This window comes from Schistocerca gregaria, chromosome X, assembly GCF_023897955.1.
Source record: "Schistocerca gregaria isolate iqSchGreg1 chromosome X, iqSchGreg1.2, whole genome shotgun sequence".
NCBI classification, from domain to species: domain Eukaryota; kingdom Metazoa; phylum Arthropoda; class Insecta; order Orthoptera; family Acrididae; genus Schistocerca; species Schistocerca gregaria.
Window position 1 is genome coordinate 526,323,462 of NC_064931.1, and position 15,569 is coordinate 526,339,030.

At 35.9% G+C, this 15,569-nt stretch overlaps 1 protein-coding gene across 3 annotated transcripts in view; it reads left to right on the plus strand.

The window, feature by feature from the left end:
• LOC126297833 (AP-3 complex subunit sigma-1) overlaps nucleotides 1–14,908 on the plus strand; it is a 114,282-nt gene extending 99,374 nt beyond the window's left edge. For all 3 annotated transcript variants that reach the window (XM_049989082.1, XM_049989084.1, XM_049989083.1), the window contains one exon: nucleotides 14,190–14,908. In XM_049989082.1, coding sequence (XP_049845039.1) covers nucleotides 14,190–14,312 — 123 coding nt within the window. In that variant the 3' untranslated portion in view covers nucleotides 14,313–14,908. The remainder of the gene's footprint in view (nucleotides 1–14,189) is intronic.
• Nucleotides 14,909–15,569: the final 661 nt, after the last annotated feature.

The following is a 15,569-nucleotide window of genomic DNA, read 5'->3' on the forward strand; positions in this document are numbered from 1 at the left end:
TGATAAAAAGTACCTGGACACCGCCAAAAACATAAGTTTCTTATATTAGGTGAATTGTACCGCCACCTACTGCCAGCTACTCCACATCAGCAACCTCAATAGTCTTTAGTCATTGTGAGAGAGCAGAATGGGGCACTCTGCAGAACTCACGGACTTTGAATGTGGTCAGGTGATTGGGTGTCACTTGTCTCATACATCGGTACACAAGATTTCCACACTCCTAAACATTCCCAGGTCCACTATTTCCAATGTGACAGTGAAGTGGAAACTTGAAGGTACACATACAGCACAAAAGCCCACAGGCCAACATCATCTGTTGACTGACAGAGACCGCCAACAGTTGAAGAGGGTTGTAATGTGTAATAGGCAGACATCTATCCAGACCATCACACAGGTATTCCAAACTGCATCAGGATCCACTACAAGTACTATGACAGTTGGGCGGGAGATGAGAAAACTTGGATTTCATGGTCAAGCTGCTGCTCGTAAGATACACATCATTCCAGTAAATGCCAAACGACGCCTTGCTTGGTGTAAGGAGCATAAACATTAGATGACTGAACAGTGGAAAAACATTGTGTGGAGCGACAAATCACAGTACACAGTGTGGCGATCCGATGGCAGGGTGTGGGTATGGCGAATGCCCTGCGGTTGTATTTTTGATGTAGGGGGCTTGCACCCCTTTTTGTTTTGCATGGCGCTATCACAGCACAGGCCTACATTGATGTTTTAAGCACCTTCTTACTTCGAGCAATTCGGGGATGGCAGTTGCATCTTTCAACACAATCGAGCAGCTGTTCATAATGCATGGCCTGTGGACGAGTGGTTGCACAACAGTAACATCCCTGTAATGGGTTGGTTTGCACAGAGACCTGACCTGAATCCTATAGAACACCTTAGGGATGTTGCGGATCAACAATTTCATACCTCTCCTCAGTGCAGCACCCCGTGAAGACTGGGACTGCCATTCTCCAAGAAACCTTCCAGTGTCTGATTGAATGTGTGCCTGTGAGAGTGAAAGCTATCATCAAGACTAAGGGTGGGCCAACACCATATTGAATTCCACCATTACCGATGGCGGGTGCCATGAACTTTTAAGCCATTTTCAGCCAGGTGTCCAGATACTTTTGATTACATAGTGTATATAATCTTCTCACGCTTTTTTTCTTCAATAGGTTACATTTTTATTAATTCTGTAGATATCTTTGTATTCTTCTGGGTACTAAGAAACTCTAACCAAATTCAGGACAAGATGCAAGCCCCAACTCAGTCTTTCATCTTCCCTGCAGTAATTTGGCAAATCAGTTAGTTTTTAATGCTTACTGTCTAAAGCAATTGTTAGCATACCCCCTGCCCCCAGGTGAAAAGGTAAAATCCAATTTCTGATGTCACCTTTGTGAATAAAATTCTATTGTGTAGATACAAACTTAACTGCTTAGAAGTCTTCTTGAATCAGTAAAATTATCAGAACAATCTGTTGATAGATTTCAGGTATAAGGATAAGCAATTTTAAGAATACAATATAAGTAATAAAAACCTTTTTGATATGTACATTTGCAGTTGATTTTCTAACAATGAAAGAACTTTCCCTCAGTATTTTAAATTTATGCTTCAATTTTAGTGATGTTAGTAGTTACTCGTGATACTTTTTTCATACTTGAAAAGGCCTGTATCACAGGTTTAGCAACAGTTTTGATGTTAGGATCCTTTCTTAGGGTTCTGTACATCAGTCTGTAAAAATGGAAGCCTTGTTGGATCACTTCATTGTCTGTACATCTGACTGCTAAGAATAACTTTTTGTCAGGAATGATTAGAGATACCAAGTTCAGATTTATGTCAAATATGAAGCTGTAAGGTTCCTTGGTGGTGTAAACAATTTAGGAACCATAGACCTTAGTATATGATGCAAAAGTCAGCCTGTTGATACCTCTACCTGTCCTGAGAAAAAGGGGTCTTGACAAACAGACAGCTAGGCAACAGAGTGATCATATAGCAGTTCTGTTTTTACCAGCTGAGATGCAGAACTGTAAAAACTGAGTTATGTTTTCTTCAGTACACTTCGAGAGATGTCATGTGATGTCTGCTCAGAGCTGATCTCACCAAAGAGAAAAGACCATATAAAAAAAGGAAGGGGGTGGTGGTAAAGCACATTCCAGCACACTGAGAGGTTGCATGATTGAATCTTGGTTTTACCATTGATTTTTCAGTCATTGTTTTAACTTAGCCTTCTCTTCCCAATGAAGTGAGGAGTCGCCAGAAACAACTTGTTGTTCAGATTCCACGTGAAACTGGAAGCCCTCATTCCCCAGTTGGATAACTGCGATAGGTTAGGGACATGTAAGTTACTAAGGTGATGTAGAATAGGAAGACTTGCACCAGGCCGTTGAGCCACTTTAAACAACAACAGTAATAATAATAATAATAATAATAATACTCACAATTGGAAAGCCCCTGGAAAAGATAAAATAGAAAATTTCTGGCTAAAGAAGTTCACCTCAACACATTCACATCTAACTAAATTATTTAACAGTTACATTGCAGACCCATACACATTCCCTGATACACTTACACATGGAATGACTTATCTGAAACCTAAAGATCAAGCAGACACAGCAAACCCAGCTAAATATCACCCCATAACATGCCTACCAACAATATACAAAATACTAACTTCAGTCATTACACAGAAATTAATGACACATACAACACAGAACAAAATTATAAATGAAGAACAAAAAGGCTGTTGCAAAGGAGCACGAGGATGTAAAGAGCAACTGATAATAGATGCAGAGGTGACATACCAAGCTAAAACCAAACAAAGGTCGCTGCACTACGCATTCATTGATTACCGAAAAGCTTTTGATAGTGTACCCCTCTCATGGTTACTACAAATATTGGAAATATACAAAGTAGATCCTAAATTGATACAGTTCCTAAACATAGTAATGAAAAATTGGAAAACCACACTTACTATCCAAACAAATTCAAATAATATCACATCACAGCCAATAAAGATTAAGTGTCGAATATACCAAGGAGACTCATTAAGTCCTTTCTGGTTCTGTCTTGCTCTGAACCCACTATCCAACATGCTAAATAATACAAAGTATGGATACAATATTACTGGAACATACCCACACAAAATCACACATTTGCTATACATGGATGATCTAAAACTACTGGCAGCAACAAATCAACAACTCAACCAATTACTAAAGATAACAGAAGTATTCAGCAATGATATAAATATGGCTTTTGGAACAGACAAATGTAAGAAAAATAGCATAGTCAAGGGAAAACACACTAAACAAGAAGATTACATATTGGATAAACACAGCGACTGCATAGAAGCGATGGAAAAAACAGATGCCTATAAATATCTAGGATACAGACAAAAAATAGGAATAGATAATACAAATATTAAAGAAGAACTAAAAGAAAAATATAGACAAAGACTAACAAAAATACTGAAAACAGAATTGACAGCAAGAAACAAGACAAAAGCTATAAATACTTACACTATAACAAAATTGACCTACTCATTTGGAGTAGTGAAATGGAGTAACACAGACCTAGAAGCACTCAATACACTTACACGATCACGATGCCACAAATATAGAATACATCACATACATTCAGCAACAGAAAGATTCGCATTAAGCAGAAAGGAAGGAGGAAGGGGATTTAGCGAGATAAAAAACCTACATTATGGACAGGTATACAATTTAAGAAAATTCTTTCTAGAACGAGCAGAAACTAGAAAAATACACAAAGCAATCACTCATATAAATACATCGGCTACACCACTGCAATTTCATAACCACTTCTACAACCCTTTAGATCACATAACATCAACAGATATGAAGAAAGTAAATTGGAAAAAGAAAACACTACGTGACAAGCACCCGTATCATCTAACACAGCCGCACATAGATAAAGACGCATCCAACACATGGCTAAGAAAATGCAATGTATACAGTGAGATGGAAGGATTCATGATTGCAATACAGGATCAAACAATAAACACCAGTTATTACAGCAAGCATATTATTAAAGATCCCAATACCACAACAGATAAATGTAGACTTTGCAAACATCTACATCTACATGACTACTCTGCAATTCACATTTAAGTGCTTGGCAGAGGGTTCATCGAACCACAATCATACTATCTCTCTACTATTCCACTCCCTAACAGCACGTGGGAAAAACGACCACTTAAACCTTTCTGTTCGAGCTCTGATTTATCTTATTTTATTTTGATGATCATTCCTACCTATGTAGGTTGGGCTCAGCAAAATATTTTCGCATTCGGAAGAGAAAGTTGGTGACTGAAATTTCGTAAATAGATCTCGCCGCGACGAAAAGCGTCTTTGCTTTAATGACTTCCATCCCAATTCGCGTATCATATCCACCACACTCTCTCCCCTATTACGCGATAATACAAAACGAGCTGCCTTTCCCCCCCCCCCCCCCCCCTTTCGATGTCCTTCGTCAATCCCACCTGGTAAGGATCCCACACCGCGCAGCAGTATTCTAACCGAGGACGAACGAGTGTAGTGTAAGCTGCCTCTTTAGTGGACTTGTTGCATCTTCTAAGACAACAAATAGAAACAGTAGATCATATCACAAGAGGATGTAAAATACTAGCGAATACAGAATACCCCAGAAGACATGACAATGTAGCAAAAACAATACATCAAGAGCTTGCCATACAACATAAACTTATAAAACAACACATTCCCACATACAAGTATGCACCACAAAATGTACTGGAGAATGATGAATACAAATTATACTGGAACAGAGCCATTATAACAGATAAAACACCACATAACAAACCTGACATCATATTCGCCAATAAAAAGAAGAAATTAACGCAACTAATCGAAATATCCCTACCCAATACAACAAATATACAAAAGAAAACACTAGAAAAAAATTGAAAATTACATCCAACTGGCTGAGGAAGTCAAGGACATGTGGCATCAGGATAAAGTTGACTTTATACCAATTATACTATCAACTACAGGAGTCATACCACACAATATACACCAGTACATCAATCCAATACAGCTACATCCAAACTTGTATATACAACTACAGAAATCTCTAATTATTGATACATGTTCAATTACCCGAAAGTTCCTAAATGCAATATAACGTATACCGTACAGTTAAAAGGAAGTCATGCTTGATCAAGGTCCGCATCACTTTCCATTTTTAACCAGACATAACGTCTGAGAAAAGGATGATAATGATTATTATTATTATACATAATCAAGTTTGTATGGAACCTTCAAAATGCGAGTCCCACTTGCACTTGTCCAGTTTCTTAGTTTGTGCTGAGAATGAAAAGGATCCTATATGTATAGCTTTGTATGTCACTTTTTTGTTTGTGGAAATTCAATGCCCGATTGTTTTTCTGTTACTTTTTTGCACTTGTCTTGTAGTAAACTGTTCTTAGATAGTGAACCTCTCAACTATAATTTAAAATGTGGACAAAAATACCCAATTTGTCAATTAGGGCGATCCACTATACACTCGATAAAAAATGCAACCACTGATTAAATGTATAATTTTCAGAATGTTATCTAATTATACACACATTATTGCCTAATTGTATAAAAAATAATTAGTGGTTGTAAGAATGAATGCAAGAAATGAAGTAGTCATAGTGAAAGATACCTCAGCAAGGATAAGTGGAAAATTTTATGAAAATACAGATACAGGAGGCTGCATTGTGTTAATAAAGGCTGAAGTTAAATATGCTTGACAGTTAGATCATAATAAGTAGAATACTTGCTCCATTGTAGAAGGCTGAGGTAAGTAATCTGTTTGTCTGTATGGAAGAAGTATCCCAATCCCCAGCAGTGAGTTAGAGAAACTATGGATAATCTAAATGAGTATTGTAAAACAGGAATTTCAGTGCTGCTTATTGTGTACGAGTCCAGCATCTTAAATGCTGTATTTCGTAGCAGCCCTACAGCAATGTTTGCATACCAGTACTTGAAACTAAGTATAAATTTATAGTTGAAAAATGGTATTCTAAAAAATAATACCAGCAGTATTAAAATTGTAGGAACAAATAAGAAGGGAGCTAAACCTTAAGCATTCTGTTCCCAGTGTGTGTTGTGAAATTCTCTTGGATTGCAACCCACATCCATTTGAATAAAATTCTCTAGATTTCAATAGTTGTCACACCCCTCTGCAGAATGTAAATTACTATCTGTTGGGAGTAGCATATTGTCCTCTGTAAATGGTCTGTGAAATAGTCCATAACATTCCAGAGGTGGGACACAAGAGGAGGAGCAGCATCAAGCAGTACACTGTAAATCTGACTCACTGTGACAATGTGAGGTGATAAAGTAAGAGGGTGTGGCACCATCTCTGAAATTATTACCCTCACCCTATAATGCTCGAGCATAGTTGTTTTTTTCCAGGTGTTCCGAGCTGGTCCATGCCTTACTAGTAAATACTGTTGATCTAAATTGTTGCACTGTAATTGAATTTCAGCTGTTATTTATAACTGAACCCCAAGACATTGTTGCATGGGCCAAGCTTCTCATTTTCCTGAATTATAGTTTAGGTAATGTTTCAACATCAGTGATTTGCCTAGATCCCTTTGTTTTGTAGGTGAATGTATTCACACCGTTAATTGTTTGTCCCTCATAGATACTGCCACGTGCACAATTAGTACAGTACACAGCTGGCACTTTAATACCTATGTTGTTGTTAACTGAATGTAACATTTCCTGAATCTTCAAAATTGTTGGGAACATCAGACTTAAGACATACTTCTGGTGTGGTTGTCATATTTTGTTAGGTGTTGCACTATAATATAGAGGAAATGCTTGTGGCTTTATCTCTTCCCCTAATCCATGATGTGACTGTCATTTATTGCATCTGAAAGCCTCAACAATATAATTCTTGATATAACTGTTTTCCTTGAGCATGAGTCACAAATGCATTAGTTCACACTGGAGACGACCAGTGTCAAGAATCACTTATTCCCTATATGTTAATATGTTTAAAATATGTTTCTTGGCTTTCATGGACCATTTAGAGTGAATTGCCTGAATTGTGTAAGTACACACACGTTAACTAAGTATTAAAAATGTAAGTTCAGGAGGATAGTGATCAAACACAGAGCTGGAGACTAAGACTAAAATTATTTTGTTTTTACATTCTGTAGATATTGATTCTAGTAAGTACATATGTAAATGTTGTTCAAGTGAATAGTCTTTGATGTCATGCATAGTGCGAAGCTTGAAAACAATATAGGAGCATTGATTTTGATGGATCATCTGACACCAACATACAGCATATTATTCTGAATTTCAAGCTTTGTATATTTTCTCATCAGTAGTGTGAAGGATATGTGAGATATTAATGCAGGTAGAAAAGTTAGCTGTGGAAAAAAAACATAAGTTATGAGGATTCCTTTGATTAGAAAACACAGGGCAGATATTTGTCCAGTTAAGGATGGCCATCTTGTTTCAGAAGGCTTTATACGCGTTGACAACTTTAATACAAGTTTTTGTCAATTAAAAAACACGTTCTAAATTTTGTGTTATTCACAATGATTTTATCTACTGCTGTTTATTGATTTATCTTTCAACTTCCCTAGTGAGATTTTATATGAGAACCATGTTCTTCTTAATAAGTAATGTAATTTTATATTTATTGTAGGTAGGTGCACTATTTAGCAGAACCCTGAAAAATCATGCTATATGAAGTATTCTTTGAAAAGTTTATTATGGTATTAGAAGCTTAAAAAGTCATTACAAATGCTTTAATGACACACATTTTGAAATCTGTAATTTCATTGTGGGATCTCTGGTGCAGAGTCTGGTTTATAGTACAAATTCAGTCACGTGTAAATTAATAGCATAATCACAATAAAAATAAAATAAAACGTACAAAAAATCTGTAGTGGTTGTTTTCATTGTTAAATGAGATGACAATATCTTGAAATTCGAGGCTTTTGTGTCTTTTGGAAAACTGTAAATTTAATATTGATTACCCAAATTATGGATAAACAGCACCCTTAAATTATCCCAACTGATGTAGTTAGTTCAATGAGGCTATTGTAGATTCTGTCTTCAAACATATGAAAGTCTTTGAGCGCTAATGATCACTTCTGTCAACATAATAGTTCATTGAAATTAGTTACATGGTCAAGCAGGCCTCAGAAGGTGTAGCTCATAATGTGGCTCTACTGATTTGTCCCTTGTGTCTCTCTAGATCCAGACATTGTTTCCCATCCTTAAAAGAATGGAAATGGAATGACGAGAAAGCAACGAATCATTTTATACGCTCATTCATAGTAATTTACTGATTCATACTCCACTATTAATGAGGTAATATGGCCTATCCCAGGTGGCTATATAACAAAACAACATTGACATGTTTGGATGCTGTAGAGAATTGCCTAGTTTGAGATAGTGGCAGGTGAGACTATTTTCTTAAAATTGTCAAGTAGGACTGTTTTGGAACTATGTATTACTCTCGCTGTTAATCTAGCATTTGCCTTGAACAAATTATGCCGAGCACATATACTTTAATTCAGGCCATCTGCAGTGCACCATAGTGATGAAATAGCAGCTGTTGGCTTTGTTTTTACACCTTGAGGAGCTTAGTAGTGAGCAATTTATCACTTACACTGACATTGTGTCCTTGTCATTTTTGTAACTTTTTCTGTACAGCAACACAACTGTGCTTCTGGATGTTATTCATGCAAAGTTTGATGCTTCTTTTCTTCGCGTGACTCACAGTTCAAGGTTACCATTCAGAAAAACAAAAACAGGGAAGTGGCAGTAGCCATTTTTGGCGCGCGTGCGCGCACACACACACACACACACACACACACACACACACACACACACACAGCTATCTTGTAAATTTGGATTCCTAAGGGCCATCTTTTTATCTGAAGCATTTTCTGTTTCCCATGTGCTATTTCACACATAATTCAGTGTAAATTATGCTTTCCAATTTTGTAAAATACCTTGCCGCCGTGAGTGGTTTCCTTGTTTATATACTCCCAGTTCATGTTGCTGAAGTGAATCGTCAAGCCAGGATGAGTGAATGGTCTAAGCCCCAAAATATGTTTCAGCCACTACATTTCAGAGTTTATGTATATGAGGTAAAGGCAGAAAATCTTTCAATAGTAATTTTTAACTGAAACTTATCATCAAAATGAAGTAATAACATTCCTTTGAGAGTAAACTGTATGGATTACCTACAAACAGTCAGTAAAATTTGATAGTCTCTTCATTGCTCCTTTCTGTTTATCTTCTTTCATTTATTTCATTGTGTACATAAATGTTTCATTTTGCTTTCTTCGCTAGAAGTGGGTACTGTATTTGTGAACCTGTGAAATGGTTGTGTGTAAACTCATTCAGTAAGCACTTTAGCAGGCCATTTTAACTCTTTTAAGAATGAGAAACATCTCTCTTTATATTCTTGGAAACCTTTTTTTAAGTAGCCACTTAACAGTGCTTTTCCTTATGTTTCTTCAGCATTTAAGTAACACTCAGTGGAATGCTATTGCTTCAATATTACACTTGCTTTTAAAGTTTTGTCATTTATTTCTTGAATTTCTGGGTACTTCCTTTTACATGTGTAAAGTTTTACAAATTTGTCACCCAGTAAAGTCATACTTTGTATTAACAAACTAATACTGTCAGGTTTCTTCAGAACTTCCCATATGCATGGTACTTCAGCACATTTTTTTACAAACATACGAATGGAATGACTGATTTTGTTGCTTCTCTACATAATATCATTTCAATATCTACATATTCATGTGAGGGAATACTAGCAGTATTTGTGATGTGCTCGACCATATTGAAATAATTTTATTGAGTTGAAAGACCTGCTGTAGACTGTCGCACATCCCTGCAAAGTAGTGTACACCAATCTTTTTTTTTCCAGAATATTGATCCACTTTGTGTGTGTGAACCTATGATATTTACTTTAAAAAAGGTAGATTTTAATTATTGTAGAAAAGTCAGGCATCTCAATGAAAACTTAATAAATTTCCAGTTCGCTATTTTAATTACTTGAGTTTTCTTCAGACTATTAGTACCCACATTCCTTCCATTCTTGTTGTTTGTGTTAACTTATTTGTAGTAATGTATTGTTTTTTTGTGTTTGAAACAGATGCTATTATTGTATGTGGCACACTTGTCCATCATAGTGATAGTACAATAGAATTTGCCAAAACAGGAAGTATCTTCTTACTCAGGTTCCCCGGACAAGCTACTAGGTAGATCCCATGACCCTTTTAGTGAAAGTGGTCATAAGGTTAACAGTAATGATAATCCCTTGTAAGCCCATTCAGGACATCAAATTTCTATAAAGTACACATTTCTCTGTTATAAGAGGAGTACCTTAATTAAATGTTTCCCTACAAATTTCCCAATTTGACTAAAACATGTCAAATGACATAGCCTTATAACACTTATCTTGAATGCCAGTGTTCTGGCACATTGATGTTAAAAGGAGGTTCACTAAACTCTTCTTCTCATGTGACTGGATTTTCCCCCACCTCTGCTTGAAAGAAGAGTATCACATTTAAAGTCTAAAACAAAGTGAAGAGGGTTCTTCAGTCAATTTATTTAATGATTTATATTTTGGCTTTGAAAGTTATCATTTGTTATTGAGGATGTTATTGATATAAACTATTGCTTTTATGCATAGGTTATATCTTAATACTTTATCAGGTCTGTTCAGTTGTAGGTAAAGCAGATGTGTTGCTTAAATTCATGAAGCTTTTCTGCAAAAGAAATTGCATATAAACTCATTTTCATATGATGTTACAATGCTGTTCATGTATGTAGGATTCATATCATGTTGGACCAACAGAAGATACTGAACATGTGTGAAGAAAGGTGGTGCTAATTATCACAGGCTAGTTTGATGGGCAAGAGGGTGTAACAGAAATATTGAAAATCTTAAATGGCAGCCACTCAAAAAAGACACTAAATCATGTGAAAACCTGCTTAGAAAATAAAAAGAAGTGTCTTTTAGGGTGAAGTTGGAATATGCACCAGCCCCATGTGAATAACCGCTCAGAGATCCTGAAAAATAATATCAGGTAACTGCTTGCATAGAGATGCACAATCATATTTCCCTCATTCCGTTCCTGAATTGAACAGGGAGAAATAAAAAGATGCTGTACAATAAAAAGTGCCCAATGCCATAAATTTTATTGTAATTTTCTCATTATGACTATCTTAATTTAATGAAAGTATTTGGTTATGTGAATCATTGTAGGAGCAAATACAAGGGACTTAATAAAATAAATTACACATGTCATCCTATGCTAAGACAATTGTGCAACAAGAGGAAGATATTATCAGAAGAGAGTGAACATTCTGGGATTCCTGCAGAGACATTTCTACTGCAACATGCTTAACAGTGCATCACAATATAGAAGTAAAATGGTGTGGCATCTGGAAAAGTACTCCACAAGTTGAAGTACATGGTAAATATGTTTCAAAACATCTAAATTGCACACAGATTCACTATAAAGTTCTGGCAGTATATGGGTAAAATGTAGTGTCACATTCAGCCATAGTGAAATGGTGCCAAAAGTTTGACCAAGGTCTCACAGATGTGGGTGATGCCAATCGGGAAGGAAAACCATCGACATCAGCCACAGATGATGATGGTTGAGGAACTGATACGCTGCAATTGCATATTTCCCAGTGATGAGGATGCACATTCAATGGTCCTTTAAAGGCCCTGGTAACAAGTAGCAGATATCTGTGATTGAGGAACTGAACAATTGGTACAACTTTCTGGCTGTTGTTTTGGTGACTTGAAAACTAGTGTCGTATATCTGTGTCACATTGAGGTGTATTACAGCATTCAATAAATGTTAATTGGTCTGCCATTATAATGCGTAACTTGCTTTTTGAAATCCCCTCATGGTTAGTTTTATATTTAACAAATAGGAAGCAAAGAGTCTTTCTATAACTTAATCCAAATGAGCAGATTTGAATCTAAGGGGGAGTGTAAATTGGAGGCACCATAGTCTTCTTGTCATGGCCCAATCCTTTTGTTAATATACAAAACCCACCACTAAACATCACAAAGTTTGTTTTGTGCTTCACAAGATGTAATTGTGAAAGACACAGAATGATTAGCAAATTCAGGTAGGGAACATAATCAACTTGTGGAGTACTGAAAACTGATTATCACTTAACTGTAACAAAACATAGCGCATATAGTTTCTGCTGAGGAACACTTGTAAATGTAAAGTGCTTATTCTACAGAGTGATAAAATCATTACATAAGTTAAAAAATTTAAGTTCTCTGGACTACAGAGGGTGTAAAGTTTTCTTGGATATATTACATTCAGAATCTGTTGCTAATGCTGAAGCTTCTGTCACCACTATTAGAATAATTACCATTGGCACTGGAAAATGTTACCTCCTTTATATGACTGCTTCCAGTATTGTAGCCCACAAGAGGGTGATCACAGTGTCTGTTCTCAGATACTGAAAACAACATAATCATTGTTAGAATGCTCCAAAATTCTAGTTCCTTTATTATTATGGGATTTGTAATTATTAATACAAATACATTCAAAAGGAACTGTGGTGGTCATTTGGTTAACATACAACAGAAATCCAATATGCTCTTGAAGAACACCTCCTTAACCACTTTGGAGAAAAGTTACACTATGCTGCAGGCTCTGTTTCCAACAGACTTTCTGCAGAAGTGAAAAATGTGAAATATAAGCACCATATATTCAAATATAATTTGAAAGTCTTCCTTGAGAAACATCCTTGTGTTGTGCAAAGGATTTCCTTGCTCTAATTTAAAGGCATTAGCTGTAATACGTTGTTTGTTTGTATCACTATTGTCAATTAAACTTTCAAATTCATGTCAGTGTTATGTGAATTATGTAGTGACTTGTTCCATGACCATGTACCTTTGGCTCATGTGCTCCCACAGAAGCAGAGATAAATAAAATAAAAGTATATATTTCATTTTATGTGGAAGTTGCTGGCTATGGGAATAAATATCCCTCCTTTCATTAGGGAAATAAGAGGTTGTTCACAGTGCAGACAATTTAAATGATTCTGTGGTACAAAATGTCTCTAATAATTAACCACAGTTATAGTTTCATTGTTGGATATTGAAATATCTTTGTAAATTTTAGTTTCAGAGCTGCTTCAGTAAGTGCTACAACTAAGTTCATGAAATAGTTAAAAATTGAAATTTTAGTTCTCTTGGTTACCTGGAAAATAGTCTCCTTCGATATTAAATATTCCCAGTAAGATTCCTGTTGATCGTGCATTTTTGAAATCCTCGTTTTGTAGTCTTTCAACACTTCTCTTGTTTTCTCTTCTTCTTAATATGTCCTCCTTCATCTACATTTCAGGTAAAGGGAATATTTCAGGCTTAAGTACAGTGAATAGAAATGATGTGCAGCAGTACAGGGACATGTTGTGCATCACAGAGAGATTTGCTATTGAAATTTCAATAGTACATTTCGAGAAGAGCAGCAAAACATATTATTTCTTCCCACATACATTTTACGAAATGACCATGATGAAAAAATTCGAGAAATTGCAGCTCATACAGGGGCTTCCTGTTAATAGTTCTTCCCAAGCACCATTCATGAGTGGAACACAGAAAGGGGGATTGGTTAATGCTACCAGAAGCACCCTCCGCCACATAGTGCCAGGTGGCTTGCAGAGTATTGATGTAGATGTACAGTCATTATTGGCAATTACATCTTTGTGTAAGACTTTTTGAACAACAGAACATTGTTTGATATTGTAAGTTTCCAGTTCAGTGACACTTAACAATAGATAGTAAGGCAGCCAAATAATACAGTAGATGACAGTACTACAGTGTGGTCTTTCCTCATGCATATGTCTTACATTCAGAAATGCTGTGATTGACATTTTGTGAATAAGTAGTTTCATTCAATAATGTGTTTTCAACATGGATTGAGAGATATATTCAGATGTGAATCAGATTTGCATGTTATTCTTAAGGAGTATAAGGTGTAAAGGAAGTGTGTGTGTGTGTGTGTGTGTGTGTGTGTGTGTGTGTGTGTGTGTGTGTGAGAGAGAGAGAGAGAGAGAGAGAGAGAATTTTGTGGTGGTTGAATTCATGTTGTATTGCTATTTGGCACTAAAACAGTTTCTCGCAATGTGCAGGCTGGGTTGGCTGCTGCACCAGCACGAGCAGTTTCTGCTGTGAAGAACATGAACATTCCACAGCAAATCAAAGACATTAAGTTACCAGATTTGCCTCAAGCGATAAAGGATCTCAAGTTTTGACTAGAAGAAATAGTGCGAAACATTTTGTTACCAGCTATTTTTATATAATATGTGTGAAAAGACAAAAAAAGTAATGAAGTTATCAATAATGGCCCCTTACTTCTGTTTCTGAGCACTATCAAAAAGTTTTTACCTGTGAACTTCAAATGCTGTTTTGTTTCAAATGACATGTATTTGTACAAAGTGCCATGGAAAGTCTTTGTCCAAAATGACTGTTACTATTGTTTTGTTCTCTTTTTTTACAGCAAAAGTTAGTTTCCAAACTTGTATATACATGGAGAAAGTGACTAACCAGTAAGGATTGTAATTTTTAGTACAAAACTGTTAAAATTTCCAGTTCCTGTAAAATTCCATAACTATTTTTATTCTAATTTGTCCAAACTTCAGCTGTATGAACAACAATTTTGTGTGTGTGTGTGTGTGTGTGTGTGTGTGTGTGTGTGTGTGTGTGTGTGTGTGTGTACACAATTAAATGTTATAAATGTTTCATATATGATATTGTAACTCTTTTTGCAATTCATTAAAAGGGATTTTTATACTTTGTTGGAGTAAAAAGTTGTGAAATTTCTTTTGCAATAAAGAAATAGTACACAGCAGTGAACTTGTAAAAATATTGATATACATTTCTTGAACTTGACCCAGAGGTTCATTGGATCTGAGATCTTGGGTCCTGTGTCATATTGTGTGAGAAATATAATTTTTGTGAGCAGTGATATTTCAATTGGGGCTGTTACAAACAGTCAGAATACAAGTGCTGACGCATATTACTTACATACAGACCTGATAAATATGTCTGTTCCATTACATTCTGACATGTGCAGTATGACTGAGATGGATTAAGTACATTGCAATGTCTGGAATCAGTTTCTTGTGTTGTAATTGTCTTACGTGTCTCTACTACTGTTCTATCAGTTATTTCCTACAGGCTAATCATTTATATTTATTCCCATGTCCCTTTTGTTTCAGACACTGTTTAAATTGTTATTTGTTGTTATATCTCCGAGGGGCTGCATTTCTGTTGGATAACTCTTTACTTACTGCAATCTCTTGTGTTGGCTACCATGTGGTACTAAAAAATAACTGTTGTAATGAAAATATTATGGATCATGTGTATTCCAGTTATAGTTACTAAAAAGAAAAAGAAATGAAACTGTAGGCTTTGGCAAAAATATGTGGCCACTGGGTAGTCTGTGCAGTCCAAGCTGATGTCTGAACTTGACAGAAACTTGACATCTCTCTCAGTTCTGTGACCATAAA